Below are 16928 nucleotides of genomic sequence, written 5' to 3' on the forward strand. Positions count from 1 at the left end.
TCGGTGGAGAGAGGTGCTAGCTTTTCTACTGTGGACTGGGATCTTTTGGGTGGTGCAGGTTCTGCACCACATTTTTGAGACTAGCCAATAAAAGGAAAATATAAATATGGGCAAAAGAACACAGACATTGGACAGAGAAATTGGTAAAAGTGTTATGGACAGATGAATTGAAGTTTGAGGTGTTTGGATCACATCACACAGAAGAAAAATTGTGCGACACAGAACAATTGAAAAGATGCTGGAAGATTGCCTGATGCCATCTGTCAAGCATGGTGGAGGTAATGTGATGCTCTGGGGCTGACTTGGTGCTGATAAAGTGGGACATTTGTACAAGGTAAAAGGGATTTGGAATAAGGAAGGCTATCACTCCATGCAATACCCTGTGGACAGCGCTCAATTAGACCCAATTTCCTCCTCCAACAGGACAATGACCCAAAGCAGACCTCGAAATTATGCAATAACTATTTAGGAAGGTAGAAGGCAGCTGGTATTATGTCTATAATGGAGTGGCCAGTGCAGTCACCAGATCTCGACCAGATTGAGCTGTCGTGGGAGCAGCTTGACCGTAGGTTAAGCAAGAAGTGCCCATCAAGCAAATCCAACTTGTGGGAGGTGCTTCAGGAAGCATGGGGTGAAATTTCTTCACATTACCTCGAAAAAATGAACAGCTAGAATGCCAAAAACCTGCAGAGCTGTAACTGATGCAAAAGGAGCATTCTTTGTTGAAAGCAAAGTTTGATAGACAAAATTATTATTTAAAATAAAAATTATTATTTCTATCCTTACCAATGTCTTGACTATATGCTCTATTCATTTTGCAACTCTTTATATAAATAAAATAAATAAAAGTCAGTTTTCATGTCATGTTTGGGTGACCCCAAACTTGAAAACGGTAAATATATGTAATTTTTTTTTTTAAATCTCTTTATTTGTATATACCATAAACGAGTTAACATCAGAAACAGTATTTTTACACTCCAATATATATATATATATATATATATATATATATATATATATATACTTTTTTTTTTTGGGGGGGGGGGGGTACTTGTGTATTATCATGGCGCCCCCGATTTCCATCGCAGGGCATTGTACGACCACAAAATCGCGTCGCATTGCATGCCATGCCATATGATCGCATGCGATGCGATGAGTCGCGATTTTACCCGATTTTTAATTGTACAGGCACCCAGATGCCTGATTCCTATGTTAAATGCCCCCCCAAGACCCGATTTTACATCGTACACCCACCCTGATGGGTAATGACTATGTTCAAATGCCCCCCCCCCCCCCCATTGTTAAAGCCACCCCACTATCAACACCAAACCGAAGCGTGGCGAGCGGCGGCGGTACGCATTCTCTGACCTTTTCATACCCCCACTATCCACGTCAGCGTGGAGTTGATTTTATATAGTGTAGCGAGCGCAGCGAGCCCGAAGCGTGGCGAGTGCAGCGAGCCCCGCGAGGGGACGCGTAATACTTGTGAAGTAATGCGCGTTCGCTCGTCACGCTTCGGGCTCGGTGGCTCGCTGCGCTCGCCACACTATATAATATCAACTCCACGCCGACGTGGATAGTGGGGGTATGAAAAGGTCGGAGGATGTGTAACGCCGCCCCTCGCGGGTTCGCTGCGCTCCCCACGCTTCGGGTTGGCGTTGATAGTGGGGTGGCGTTAACAATGGGGGGACATTTAACATTGTCATTACCCATCAGGGTGGAGATACAATTAAAGATCGGGTCTGGGTGGGCATTTAACATTGAAATCGCGTCACATCGCATGCCATTATAATTGGCATGCAATGCGACGTGATATTAAAATTGTACATTCAGCCCGGGAAAAGCCTCAAATCGGGCCCATCGCATGCCATCGCATACCTTAATTAGTGGTATGCGATGCGACGCGACGGGCGCCGTGATAATACACAAGTACCATATTTTTTAAGTAAATAAGAATGGTATGATAAAGGCACTTAAAACTAAGAGTGCTGAACATAACATTACAGTAAAAATCAAACACAAATTCAACTGGTATAATTTTTTAGTTTTTGTATAAAATATCCTGGATTGGGGTGGGGTGGGGGCTTAAACTAGATAACCACTGAGACTCACATGAAAAAAAACACAGAATGCAAGGGATCATAAAGCGCCATTACTACAAAAAACAACAAAACAATTACATTAAATCATTCCAGGGAGCCTTCTATGAAAGTAAGAAAACCATGGGTCCCAGACAGCTTGAAATTTAGCAACTCTATCGTGAAGAAGAGCAGAAAAATGTAAATCAGATCTTTAGGATAGGTGATATTGATCACGCTACCAGTAAGAGAGAGAATTTCATCCCAATAATTAGAAATCAGGGGACATTCCCACCAAATGTGCATTAAGTCACCTTTATTTCCACAGTTACTCCTGCAAAGGTCTGGAGATGCCTGGAAAATAATTTATCAGGGACTAGATAACAACAGGAGTAATCTAAATCTGTTTCCCAAGCCCTTGCAAAGGATTCTTTGGTTTCTGCCATCCAAACGCCCCTTGTATCAGAGTATTTTACATACTTTTTTTCTGGGGGCACCACCATCTTGTTTATATATACACCATCCAGGTAATAAATGATTAAACTGGTTTTCTGTGATATTTGGCTCCATAATCTCAGTGTCTGGTCCTGTGCGTGTTACTCTACTTCGCACAAAGCAATCTTTTGTAAGTAATCTGTAGCCATCTTTTTACGCTTTGTATATTTATAGCGTAACCAAAACAAAAATTGATTTCACAGAATACAAAAGATTATATAAAGCTAGTCGCAAGCCCTGTTTTATCAAAGCAGCAATTTGTGCATTGCAGGTTTTTACAGTAGAGTTTTACTGAGGAGGCTCATAGTGTATTTGGGAATCGTATTAGGTAAAACTACTGTCTCCTGGTGTCTGAGGCTCAGTGTGTGGGAATCACATCAGGTAGGACTCCTGTGTCCTGGTGTCTGAGGCTCAGAGTGTGTGGTAATCACATCAGGTAGGACTCCTGTCTCCTGGTGTCTGAGGCTCAGAGTGTGTGGTAATCACATCAGCTAGTAATACTGCCTCCTGGCATCTGAGGCTCAGTGTGTGGAAATCACATCAGTTAGTGCTACTGTCTCTTGGTGTTTGAGGCTCAGAGTGTATTTGAGAATCACATTAGGTAGTACTACTGTCTCCTGGAGTAGAAGGGTGTGAACACATCACTCCTTCATACCACAATATGACTCAGTTTAATCTGTCCTTACTGCTGGTTCTGATGACCTTCAGTGTAGTGTCGGACTCATTCCCAACTGGAGCACCGATATCTGCCTGCCAGACAATGAAGCCAGGTCATGTGGGAATCTTTCCACAACCAAAACCTTCACCCTATATCATCAAGATCAATGCCAGTTCCTACCATGCAGGAAAAACCATACAAGGTACGTCTATTTAAATTATATAGCCCAATGTGTATGCGGTGCTTTACATAAATATTATGGATTGATATCTAATGCTGCCCCAAGTTCTATATATGTCCGTATGAAAGAAAACCATATACCTGTAACTTGTTGTATAAGTGATACTATATCCCTTCTCTTCTCCCCTGTATGTTGGTGATGTAGTAAGACTGATGGGACCGGATGTTCCTTTATATATGGTGGAGTTGCTGAACATTAGCTCCCCTCTGGAAAGAACTGGGTGCTCTGACTAACTCTATCTCAGGTATTCAGGTCCCCTTTAGTCCCAAATTCTTTCTTTTTCTGTATGTGTCCCTGAGGTGTGGTATCTGGTCCCGATAGTCGGAATCCCGATGTGGGGGTTTTGACTGTCAGGATCCCGACATCGGGGTAATGACTGTCGGGATCCCGACTGTCGGGAAACTGTCCGGCACCTGTCCCTGAGGCATTTCGGCTTCAAAATAAACTATTTACTCATATGGTTTTGCCAACTAAATTTGTCATTGCATCAGCTTGAAAATCAACTGAGGCAGCTACTATGAGTGAGATCATAGCCAAAATATGGTAGAGCTATTCTATAGAATATATCACTAGCATACTGAGGGGCTCCTCTAAAAAGTTTAGTAAGGTTTGGGAACCATGGACTTCTTACTTTGGGGTTCCCCGAACATTTAATTGACCATTTAGGGCTTGCCTTTTCCACACACAGGCCCCTTTTCTGTTTTCAGCTTGCTAAGCTGCTTTGCTATGAATGTACCCGGTCAGGTTGGCCTCTCCTCCTTCCCACCCTTTTTATTTCTCTTCTCTCTCCCCCCTCCTTTTTTTCTCTTCTATTTCAATATATAAAAATTAGAAGAGACTTTCTAGTTTTCTTAATAAACTTTGACATTGTATGATAATGCTGTTGGACCTTTTATAGGTCCTCTTTGTAATGTCTCTCATTCTACTAATAAAATATGTTTATAAAGAAAAAAAATCTAAGCCAGATTTATTTATAACTAATGTCTGGACAAATGAGAAATTAGATTCAAAACACGTACCAATTCTCCACAACAAGTAGGCCAGACTAGTTGCTATTCTGACGATGTTGTTGGGTAAAAACATTATCAGTCAGCCCCAGGTTTGTGGAGAGGTCACCCAGGTCATGGTGTGCGGCTGTAGCAGACGGCATTATGCTTACCTTACATGTTATAACGGTTTCACCAAGGTCACTCATAATAAGAGCTTTGTCTTTTCCCTTCATTTATTTTCTACTGATGGGATGCAATTGAGCTTGTTACTAAATAATCTTTGTCTCCACCCTACAAATACCAAGGAAGAAAACTTGTTCCTGTAAGGAGCATACATGACATAGATTAAAACTCTGGAAAACCTACACCAGAGGGCGCGGTTATTCTGGTTGATTCGCAAGGCTGCGAATTTGCAGCCTTGCGAGTCCACCAAACCCAGCCTTGTGAATGGTGGCCTGGCCGCCACCCATTCGCAGCATTTGTTTGAATGCACTGGCTGTGAATGGATGTTTTACATAAACATCCATTCTAAGGGCCAGATTCTCTAAGCATCAAAAGTGATAAAATGGAGAGTGATAAACAGCCAGCCAATCAGCTCCTGTCTGACATTTTTTAAACACAGTCTGTGGCATGGCAGGTAGGAGCTGATTGGCTGGCTGTTTATCACTCTCCATTTTATCACTTATGAAGCTTAGAGAATCTGGCCCTAAGCCCGCTGGGGAACACCCACATCATTTGATGGTCGCCGACCATCAAATTATGTGGAGGGCACATGCACATCTATGGTTACTCAGCGCAACCTTAGATGTGCGTGGACATTCTAAAGAAAGTGGGTGGGCAGCTGACATCCGGTGATGTCAGCTACCTGCCACTGGCACCCACGTCACCAGGCGATTTCAATGGGAACGCTCATGAAATACTGGGCATTTCCCATGGGTGAGTCCCCCGGCCTGCCGCCCCATGCCCGCACACCGGCCGCAATGTGAATTCGCAAGCGAGCAAACGGACCAGAATAATGTCCATAGTATGTAGCACGGCCAGGTTTGTTGTCCTTATTACTGTAGTGACACAGTATTTGCGATTCTAGCCTAAATGGTAGACAATGTCTAGGTCAACAGTGAGTAGATCGACACTTTAAAATGTTGACATTCTCTAGGTTGACAGTGAGAATGTCAACACAAGCAAAAGGTCATGGTCAATGCATGAAAAGGTTGACACAGGTTTTATTCATGTTTTTTTTCTATATCGACATGGTTCAGGCATGGTGCCTCGCTGTAGAGAATAGAAAAGAACGTGGGGCGCTCAAAGGTGTACACAATATCAAACAATTTATTTAAACACAAACATACATAAATAACACATTACATTCAGTGTAAACGTTTAAAAGGGTTATGTTACCTCCAATATGCTTGGAGGTAACATAACCCTTTTAAACGTTTACAAAGAGACACTGCCGCCCCCCCCAGACTTAAAGATATTCTAGTACAATCTGAGTTTGACAGTGTGTACTCTGTTTGAGAGACTGGACGGTTCCATTTACAACAAAGTTATTAGCCTTACAATTGGCAATTAATTGCAACTATAAAGGAAATAAGGACATTATGCATTAAAAGGGCTATAGTACAACAAAAAGTAACGTGTGTAACTTTACACATCCACTGTGCATGATTTCATGTTTAAAATTAATGTAATGTGTTTTTTTTATGTATGTTTTAATAAATTGTTTGATATTATGTACACCTTTGAGCGCCCTACGTTCTTTTCTATTCTGTGCAATTTTTGGAAGATGGCAACCCTCCAATGTGGTGGCTGCAGGGTGACCAGTTACACCAAAATAGTCCCTAGCGCCAAAGACACCTTCTTGTTTACCCAGCCTGGTGCCTCGCTGTGCTCGGCATATTGCATATTGCCCCTGATAAGTGAGGCAACGGTGTACTCTTTAAAAGATGGAAGTATGCTTATCTGAGCCACAAGACATCATAAGATCTCTGAATGGACACAGGTCCGATTGGATCGAAAGTAATAATTATGTGCCTTGGTTAAAGTATTGGAGTTGTCTCTAATACAGGTTGAGTATCCCTTATCCAAAATGCTTGTGACCAGAAGAATTTTGGATAACAGATTATTACATAATTTGGAAATGTTTTAAATTTGAATGAGTTATCTTGCATTTATGCTGTATAAACACATCAAACACATGAAATACACACAAATATATTTTATTTGTGCATGAAACAAGGCTTTAAAACAGGAAACAAAGTGTGTACAATCTCAGGCACTGAATGTGAATGCCAAGCAACCATTTTCTTGCACATATTTAATGCCAGTTTCCAGGGCCGGTGCAAGCCCCCCGGCCGCCCCAGGCAAAAAAACCATGCCACGGGCGGGATAGGAGAGGGGAGAGGGAGGATAGATCACACAGACTTACCTGCTCCCCACTCCCTGCTTTCGGGTACCTCTTTATGGTACCTCAGTGGCTCAGTACCGCCCTCCAGCGGCCGGCGCCTTAGGCAAATGCCTAGTCCTGCCTAGTGGTGGCGCCAGCCCTGCCAGTTTTATATGATTTCCCCAGTTGTGCCAGTTACAGGTGTCCCCAGTAGGTTTTTAGCATAAAAAAATGTACACTTTGGAAATTATGATTTTCAGAATAATTTGGATAACAGATATTTGGATAAGGGATATTCATCTCTTATATATTTGGCTACATCTGTCACTCAAAGTGTGTAAGTGTGTCTGTAACGCTGGGTGGAGCCTCTGACTCACATGACTGACTCACATGACAGAGAACCAGCCCAGTGAGCCCACAGTGCCAGACACCCTCTGCCTCTCCATGTTGCCCAGGAACCTACTCCACAGCCACCAGGTGAGCGTCCCGCCCCCCTCACCGCGCCCCCCCCTCCCACGATTCGCGGACCCCCAACCCCCCGCGCCCCCCTCCCGCGATTCGTGGCAAACCCCCCCCCATCCTGCCCCCTCCCGCGATTCGCGGCACCCCCCGCGACCCCGCCTCCCGCGATTCGAGCCCCCCGCGACCCCCACTCCCGCGATTCACGGCAACCCCGCCCCCTCCCGCGATTCGCGGACACCCCCCACGCCCCCTCCCGCGATTCACGGCAACCGCAGGATTAAATGGCACACTGACATGGCTATGGTCGACAAGAATGAAAAAGGTTAAGATGAGATTTTGAAGATTTATTTTTAAATTTTTGAATGTTTTTATATTCATTCTCATGTGTCGACATGGACACCAATGAAGTGCCACACTTATGACAACATTTACATGTGTTGACCTTTCTGTGTTGATTTTTTCTTGTGGCGATTCGCGGCACCCCCCCCCTGTGACCCCCCCTCCCACGATTCGCAGCAACCCCACCCCTCGTGGCCCCCCCTCCAACGATTGACGGCAACCGCCCCCGCGACCTCCCCTCCCGCGATTCGCTGCAAACCCCCGCGCCCCCCCCTCCTGCAATTCGCTGCACACACGCCCCCCGCGCGATGCACGGCAACCCCAGGATTATATGGCACAAGCAAAACACTAACATGGCTATGGTCGACAATGAAAAAGATTGACATGAGTTTTTGAAGATTTAGTTTTCATTTTTTGAATGTTTTCATATTCATTCTCATGTGTCGACATGGACACCAATGAAGTGCCACATTCGATTTGCGGCACCCCCCAAACCCGTAACCCCCCCTCCCGCAATTCGCGGCACCTCCCTCCCACAATTCGCGGCAACCCCCGCGACACCCCCCACCCCTGTATGCCCACACACCCCTATCACTACCCAGCTTCCTGCTCTCCTGAACCGTAACTTCCACCACTGGGGAGTCCCTGACGCTGTGTTGCCCACATGCCCCTATCATGCCTCATAGCCCAGCCTCCTGCTCTCATGCACCCTAACTCCCACCCAGTAGGAGGAGACACTGACTCAGGGCCACTGTCCTGTACTCCTGTACTGCCACGCTGGACCCCCACCCACTGGCAGAAGCTGCACAGTGTCTCCCACCCTCCTCTTTCGTCCCCCTTATGCCCACACACCCCTATCACTACCCAGCCTCCTGTTTTCCTGTGTCGTGACCTCCGCCAGTGGGGAGCTGCTGACTCAAAAACACCCTACTTTACTATTGCACACACCTAAACAACACGCACACACAGCCCCCCCCCCCACACCCACAAATGTCACTGTACCATCCACACTATCAATGTACATCTTACTCTGTAACTGCTTTTTAATTAAACAAAACAATACACACCCCTTGCAAATCATATGCTCTCTATTTAACACATTTCACCTATAACTCAAGTTGCAATACATGGCATCTTTCATACAATTCTAACCATGTTTCTCATATACAAACGTTCACAAATTAAGGGGGTGCAGCCCCTTATGACGGTGTGAAGAGCGCCCGTAGGGCGCGATGAATCACCTAGTCCTGTAATACAATGGTACGTACCTAAGAAATCAGGGTACTGCTTTCCTAGCACGGCGCCCGTCTCATTGATTGTACGCCTTAGGTTTAAGGTACTTACAATCAATGCGATGGACCCGATTTTTTTAATCTCATGGATCTTATGCATCCATAAGATGCATGAGATAAAAAATCGTGAGCCCCCAATAACCATTGTTAACGCCACCAGCACTATCAACGCCAAACCGAAGCGTGGCGAGCGCAGCGAGCCCGCGAGGGGCGGCGGTACGCGTCCTCCGACCTTTTCATACCCCCACTATCCACGTCGGCGTGGAGTAGAGTTTATATAGTGTGGCGACGCGGACAACTTTACATGTATTCCGCGTTCCCACGCGGGGCTCGCTGTGCTCGCCATGCTTCAGGCTCGGTGGCCCGCTGCGCTCACCACACTATATATAATCAACTCCACGCCGACGTGGATAGTGGGGGTATGAAAAGGTCGGAGGATGCGTACCGCCGTCCCTCGCGGGCTCGCTGCGCTCGCCGCGCTTCAGGTTGGTGTCAATAGTGGGGTGGTGTTAACAATGGGGGGGCCATTTCACCCATGAGGGGGGTTAGCAATTAAAATTGGGGTTTTGGGGCCTTTTTACATTGATTCCAATGTAAAAATCTCGTCGATTGCATCATCTCATGCCGCACAAACACATAAGATGCATGAGATGCTTGAGATATCAGCCCCACACATACAATCTAGATCGTGGGCGCTGTGCTAGGAAAGCAGTACCGAAATCAGCTTAATTCTCATGTTCATGTACTGTAAATACCAGGTTCCAAGAAATACAAATATTTAAAAGCTTGAATCAAAAAATTTATCATCTATATATTTGTCTGGTGTTTGTGCATTTCGGAAACACTGCCATCTGCTGGCAGAGAGTGAAGCTACAGCTCTTTCTCACACATGCACAAACACAGAAAGTAGCAGACTAGCTTTCAAAGCTTTTGTTTCAAGCGGGCTCACTAGTCTTATATTTACAGTATGTCTAGTGTCCGTGTGTAATGAAGACACTGCCATCTGCTGGCAGCGAGAGAAACTACATCTCTTTCTCCTTCACACATACAGAAACACACAGAGACTAGCTTTTGAAACTTTTGCTTTGAGCGGGCTTAGCTAGTATATTATAAGTACATTAATACAAGTCAATAATTGATAACTGTAGTCTTCAGCAAAATGCACACCCAATAGGAGATTCCCTGGATATGAGAATCAATTGAAATCAAATCCAAAAATAATGGTTCCAAAGATCATTTTGAGTTACTCAAATATCCCATACAGATATACAGATGTGTTTAATCCTTCTATAGGTCATCAGGGAGAAATGTTTTCATTTTGGAGCCATAAATGAATGTTTGAGAGGAGCCTATCCAGGTGGAATCTGCACAATGACTAGATAAAGTCGGTGTTACAGTATCATCCGTATTAAAGTAGGAGATCAGTCTACCTAGACATTACTTTATGCTTGGGTAGGGAGGGCCTCCATGCCACTGAGATTACTGCTGTTACAGTGTTTTGGGTATCTTTGAACAACCTCTTATGCGGAGAGGCTGAAATATGTTTGTGTTTAAGGAACCAGAATTGTGGTCTTTCTATTCATCCATTGATTGCTGTTTTTGCAGTTCAGATATTGGGACCTGCATACAGAGGAATCCTCCTGGAAAGTCGGACTTTCTCACAAAACACACTGTTTGGAGAATGGCTGGAACCCCCAAGTAACACCAAGATATTAGCGGTACACACTATTTTATTATCACCAATCGAAATAAATTCTTCTATGACAACAGCAATTAGATGTAAGCAGGGCTTAAAGTGGTCCTGCTGACGTGGTAGAACTAATTTCCCTCTGACACCTAATCCCTCTCCTACCCCCGTTAGGCATAGCCAGGGCCAGTGATAGGGTTTTTGGCACCCTGCAAACTAGAATGCTTTTCTGAGGTTGAACTAGTTAAATGTGGTGGAACTCAGTACTACCCTGTTTCCCAGCTTCCCCCCCACACACACACACTCACACACTTTATCCCCTGGATTTAAGTATGTTACTCAAATTGTCTAATGATCTATAACAATAGATTTACCCATTTTTTAGAAAGTTTTGAAAAATCTGCCCGCAGAGCTCATCATTTATTACAGTGTTATACTTGTCCTCATAATCCTACAATCCTCCTGTAAGTCTTATTCATGTTTGACTATCCCATAATGCAATCATTTGGGAGCACCATGGAAATACTGGACATCCAGCAGCGGCATACCTAAGGAGCAGGGGTACCAAATTCTCACACTGTAGGTTGATCCCAAAACAAATGTGACTTGGGATTTATATACTCAAAAAAATGATAGGCTTGGGTGCAATTAATAATAGTAAATATACAAATTAAAGACACAAAAAATAAGACTTCAAAATAAGTAGAATGCTCCAATATAGTCATGCAAAATCCTTAGGACACTGGGCCAACCTGAGTCTCCTTGTAATGTTCTTTCTTTAGATAGTCTCATCTAAAGAAAGAACATTACAAGGAGACTCGGGTTGGTCCAGTGTCCTAAGTATATTGCATGACTATATTGGAGCATTCTACTTATTTTGCGCTTATAATACAGTAGTTTGGGACTTGTAATTCCTCAGGCTCCATGTTCTTTAAGCTGTGACCATGTACAGTATAATGACAGCATGGCTGCTGCGGACACCATCAGTCTGTTGCCTAGTTACATATTTCTCAGCTACAATGTCATGCCCGCAAACACTGACACTATGATCTGTAAGAGAAAGGGGGTAAGGATTGTACACAGTGGGTATAAAATCCTATCCAAAATCTATGTAGGGTATTGCCATGTAACCACTCTACACAGCAACATCGTTGTGTTATTGATAAATGAAAATATCACTCTATATATATATATATATATATATATATATATATATATATATATATATATATATTACCATCTGATGGCTGTAACCCCATTCCAGGGGATAAGGTCGCTGTGCCGACAGTATGAAGGTCGATATACATTAGGTCGGCCACTAAAGATCGACAGGGATTAGGGTGAAACATAAAATAGGTTGAAAGGCCTACGGTCGACAGGGTCGGAAGGTCGACTTAAGCATTAGGTCAACAATGGGAAGGTCGACAGTCAAAAGGTCGACATGAGTTTTTCACATCTTTTATTAAAAAACAGGCGGTATATCATACCCTACTATCCACTAGGCCGTGGAGGGAGAATATGATAGTGTGCCGAGTGCAGCGAGGAACCGTGCCGGAAGCATGGCGAGCACAGCGAGGGGACGCGGTACACTGATAATCTGTATACATGTATATTTGTGTAAAAAAACATGAAAAACTCATGTCTACGTTTTGATTGTTGACCTTCCCATTGTCGACCTAATTCTTGTGTCAACCTTCCTACCATGTCAACCTTAGGCTTGTTGACCTAAGCCCTGTTGACCTTTAGTGGTCAACCTAATGTACTGTCGACCCTATGACCCATACCCATTGCCAGTGATAATCTGACCATCACATACCAAGCCTGAGTAATTAATTTGCTGACCACAAAAGACAACTATAAATGGAACAGTTCTGTGGTTGTTTATATTGTCTGTGATTGCAGTGCCCAGATAACCCTGTTGGTGCAATTACACACTCCAACACGAACCTTAAGGACCAATCTACAACGTACATATGGATGCCGCCAAATTCAACTTGCACGAATGTTCTATTTTTTGTGTAAGTAGGAGGAGTGAGGAGAGGATAACATTGCAAACACCCATATGGAGGTACACGAGAGCTGTCAACCCACTATAATCTTATTGATCAACATTAGGGTAAAGGTGCCTATACACTTATCCTGACGAGATTGGGTTTTTGAAATCCCCTCCAACTGGATGCACGGTTCCGTGTGCATCGGATTGGAGTGGGGAGGTCAGACAGGCTTCACATTAAATTTATCGGATCGGACCCATTAGTGACATATTGCGGGTGCGTTTTAGCACCTGCTACGTGTTGGGTCCGAATCCGATCCTAGGTGTGTGCCAGCAGTGAAGGCGGAGTTAATGCTGATTGGCTGAGAGAATTCTCTTAATCAGATGGGAGAACTGGGAGGCTTAAATGATGCAAAATTGCAGTAATTGAATCAGCAGGGAAGGGGGGTGTGGGAGCTCTGGCCAGATAAAGGGAGACTTGCCCACCTTCCTGAGGGATGGACCTGATTTTCGGGAGCCTCCCAGCCATTCTGAAAGGGAGAGAGTTTTGGGGTGATCGCACAAGACTGAAATGTGGAGAGGCCCCCTGTGTAGCAAATATATAAGAAGATATTTGTAGGGGTGTGCTACCTCAGGACAAGATTAATGGACATTTAGAAAAGAGAAGAATGTCCTTTTGTTAGGTGCACCTTATAGACAAAGAATCTAAAATTTAACTTTTATTTAATCCATTTATAAAAGGCTGCGAATATTTAAAACCATATAACAGACAAGGGTGGGTAGACACACATAAAAAATGGGGTGGCAGGCAGATGTTTGCTGATAATGCTCTTGAGTATTCAAATTTTAATGTTTAATACTTCTGCAAGGATGGCAGTGTGCGGGGCTGATAAAGTACAATTGGCCAGATCGCTGTCTGGTACTACAATAAAGATTATAAAGCTCTGCTCGAGGAGTCTGGCTTGTTGCCCTTGTTATACAGAACTCGTTTTACCTAATGTGTGCTATGATAGTGTACACTCTCACAGTTGCCGTGTTTATGCTAATCACAGGCATTACTCAATCACAGACATAACTGCAGTTATGGAATTACTAGCTCCTCCGATGTGTCTGCTCTGTACTAATATCAGAGAGATCTGAACACCCGCGGATCAGTGTACAGTCGGAAAGGAGTGGGGGTATCTCTGGGGTTAAATAGATCGCCCAACATATAAGCCACCAAGAGATTAACTCCCTATATGATAGAGTACCAATCGGGGGTATCTCTAATCTAAGCAAACCAGAAGGTGGAAGCCCTGATAAGGGCTATGGTGTCTGTGCACTGCTAAACATCAATCAAAATGCATTATAAGAAAAATAATAAATCTGTCAGCAAAGCAATTCTGCCTGCGCACCGCTAGCCGGCACGCGCTTCGCAGTTAAGCTTCCTCAGGCCCTGAGGTGCACCTAACAAAAGGACATTCTTCTCTTTTTCTAAATGTCCCAGCCATTCTGGGAGGGTAGGCGGGACTAGCGTTGGTGCAGCAGGTGCAGTGTACCGGTCCCCTGAAGGCTAAGGGGCAATTACTACCCCTGTCCACTGGCGGGGTGGCCGGCTTATGACTAGTGTGGGAGCGTGGCCAACCTGACTGCAATGGATTTCAGGATGCTTGTTTACCTTTCCAGGGGGCCAGGAGGTTGACCCGATTTCCGGGACCCTCCCGGCCACTCCGGGAGGGTAGGCAACCCTGTACATGGATGCAAAGTATATTCTATGCTTTTGAAATGATAAATATGGTAAATAGAATATGTTTATTATTTATTATTATTTATTATTTCATTAGAGCAACAGTAGCACAGTCTTTTGATGTATACTGGCTTGGCGTCCGATCTGCTGTTATATATAAAGGTGAGTGAAAAGGTAAAACAACAAAGCATATCATTACAGAAGCATGTAACAAAAGTATACGCAAGGCAGCAATGCAATGCTCCAGTATTTTCTATTGAAAACTCATTACCATACAGATAAGAGCTCATTTACTAATATCACACTTCATACAAAGGGCCTGATTCTTTACCACTCAGAGGGGGACGAATTCGGCCCCGTTCTGATGTGGTGGGTCTGCGCAAACGGCTTTGTTGAATTTTACACTCGCTGAGCTGTTCACTCCAGAGGGGATGGGTTCGCGGAAGGGGGCTGGATCAGGGGATTGGCCGATGTTTTATGGGCGTCCTATGTTCAGCCAGGCAGCGTTCCAGGGCTCGCTATGCACCGAATGACTGCTGCTTAGCGAGCCTTGCTGAACCAGGGATCCAATCGGGTGCTTACGTTCATTGTGTAACTAGTGCTGATTGGTTTCAGTTATTCAGGGCAAATTGTAAGACCCATGACCATGAAAATGTCCCCAGGTCATTAGAAAGATATTTTATCATTGGAAAAGCATTCTGGGGTTTGTGGTTCCACAAAAATCTGGCAAGCCACATGCTACCTATGCCTGACATCTGCAATGCAGATCTTTTTCAGGTGGCTATATAATGCATACCTCCCAACATTTTCAATTTAGAAATCTGAATTCTCGCTAGGCGTAGTCGCTTGCGCCCAAAAAAGGGCAGTGGCCTGTTATAGGGGCGTGGCCTCATGAGGATGCCACGGACACAGGTCACGCCCCCAGGGACTGTTAGGAGGTATGTATAATGTAATGTCACAGTAGTCATTACTCAGAAGCAACGATGGGGAACCTTTGGTCGTCCAGCTGTTGTTGAAGTACACATCCCAGCATGCCCTGCAACAGTTTTGCTATTTGGTCATGCTAAAACTGTTGCAGGGCATGCTGGGATATGTAGTTTGACAACAGCTGGATGGCCGAAGGTTCCCCATCCTTGCTTTAAAGCACGATGAATCTAAAATGTAACTACTGTATATCAGGGTTGCCGACCCTCCCGAAATTTCCGGGAGTCTCCCGAAAATCGGGGCTCCCTCCCGGCCCCCCGGAAGGGTGGGCAACCCTCCCGGATTCAGGGGGGACCCCCGCTGTCCCCCGGATCGCGGCATTAAAATGCCGCAATCCTTGGGTTTCAGAGGAGGGGACGGAGCTAAAATGACACAATCGCGTCATTTTAGCCCCGCCCCCTCCACGGAGATCACTGAATTCGCTGGTTTACCAGCATGGGGGCGGGGCTTAGTGATGTAACGCTTAAGCCCCGCCCCCTGAGCGGCTACTGAATCTCTCCTCTCCGGGCTTCTCCCGGAGAGGAGAATGAGAAAGTCGGCAACCCTGCTGTATATATCTGTTGTATATGTAATACTATTTTTTCTGCATAACAGATTCAGGAGAAGTGTGCAGCAGCAGCAGCTTCAGTAGCAGCAGCCTCAGCAGCAGCAGCAGTGCAACAAACCAGCAAGCAGCTGTGTATGTACTTATGTGGTTTCAGCTTGTGCTATTGCTAATACTGTAATGGCGAATCTTCCATGCACAATACTGTATATGTATGTCATTGCACAATTGGATGGAAAAAGAGCAGGGCTCCTGCCTGTCTGCATGTATAAATAATAAAGATATTGGAATATAAGTGTACTCCTTTACAGTTTTAAACTTGAGAGATTACAAGGCAAACACATTTGTTTAGGTTGCATGTGTCCTTCTATATTCGCATACAAATCATGAAGTGTGAATGTGATTGTCCATGTAGTGTGGTTAAATAAACCTGAATCGTAGAAAAGTTTTATTTCAGGACTAAAACCAGATTAAAATTAAAATATATCCATTGGCTAATATGTAACTAAAACAAAGCAAAAAAAATAAATAAAAATACAGTATATAGTGACCTAAAGCTGGGTACACATTAGAGTAGGGCTGGGCAATTGCGGCTCTCCAGATGTTGAGGAACTACACATCCCAGGATGCTTTGCATTAGTTTTGGTATGTGGCCATGCTGAAACTGATGCATGCTGGGATGTGTAGTTCCTCAACATCTGGAGGGCCCCAATTGCCCAGCCCTGCATTAGAGGATGTATGTTCCGCAACATGGCTTCCGCTAACAATGGGGCCCATTTATCATTCAATATTTGTGGTTAATCCCCGAAAACAGCCGTTTTCGGGGGTTAGCTGCATATATTAAGTATCCCTTGAATGTTTCAGGAGGGACCGCAGTAGGAATCTCCAATTCCAGCTGCGATCCCTCCTGCACTGCTGCCGGCCACATCCCTTATAGGTTTCTATGGGGAATGCGAAGCTGCCCAATGTATCAACATCTGGCAGCACAACTTTGCATCCCTGGGCTACCGCCATTCTGAGATGGTGGTAGCCTAATGTAGCCTATGGGATACAC

At 44.6% G+C, this 16928-nt stretch overlaps 1 protein-coding gene across 1 annotated transcript; it reads left to right on the top strand.

The window, feature by feature from the left end:
* Nucleotides 1–2989: 2989 nt before the first annotated feature.
* On the top strand, nt 2990–16055 carry LOC146036889 (putative defense protein 3). Its single transcript, XM_083160738.1, has 5 exons — nt 2990–3433; nt 10546–10658; nt 12530–12645; nt 14444–14508; nt 15925–16055. The coding sequence occupies exons 1-5, from the start codon at nt 3235–3237 to the stop codon at nt 16053–16055; spliced, it is 624 nt and encodes a 207-aa protein (XP_083016864.1). The 5' UTR covers nt 2990–3234.
* The last annotated feature ends 873 nt before the right edge of the window (nt 16056–16928 follow it).

This window comes from Crinia signifera, chromosome 9, assembly GCF_055691185.1.
Source record: "Crinia signifera chromosome 9, ASM5569118v1, whole genome shotgun sequence".
NCBI classification, from domain to species: Eukaryota; Metazoa; Chordata; class Amphibia; order Anura; family Myobatrachidae; genus Crinia; species Crinia signifera.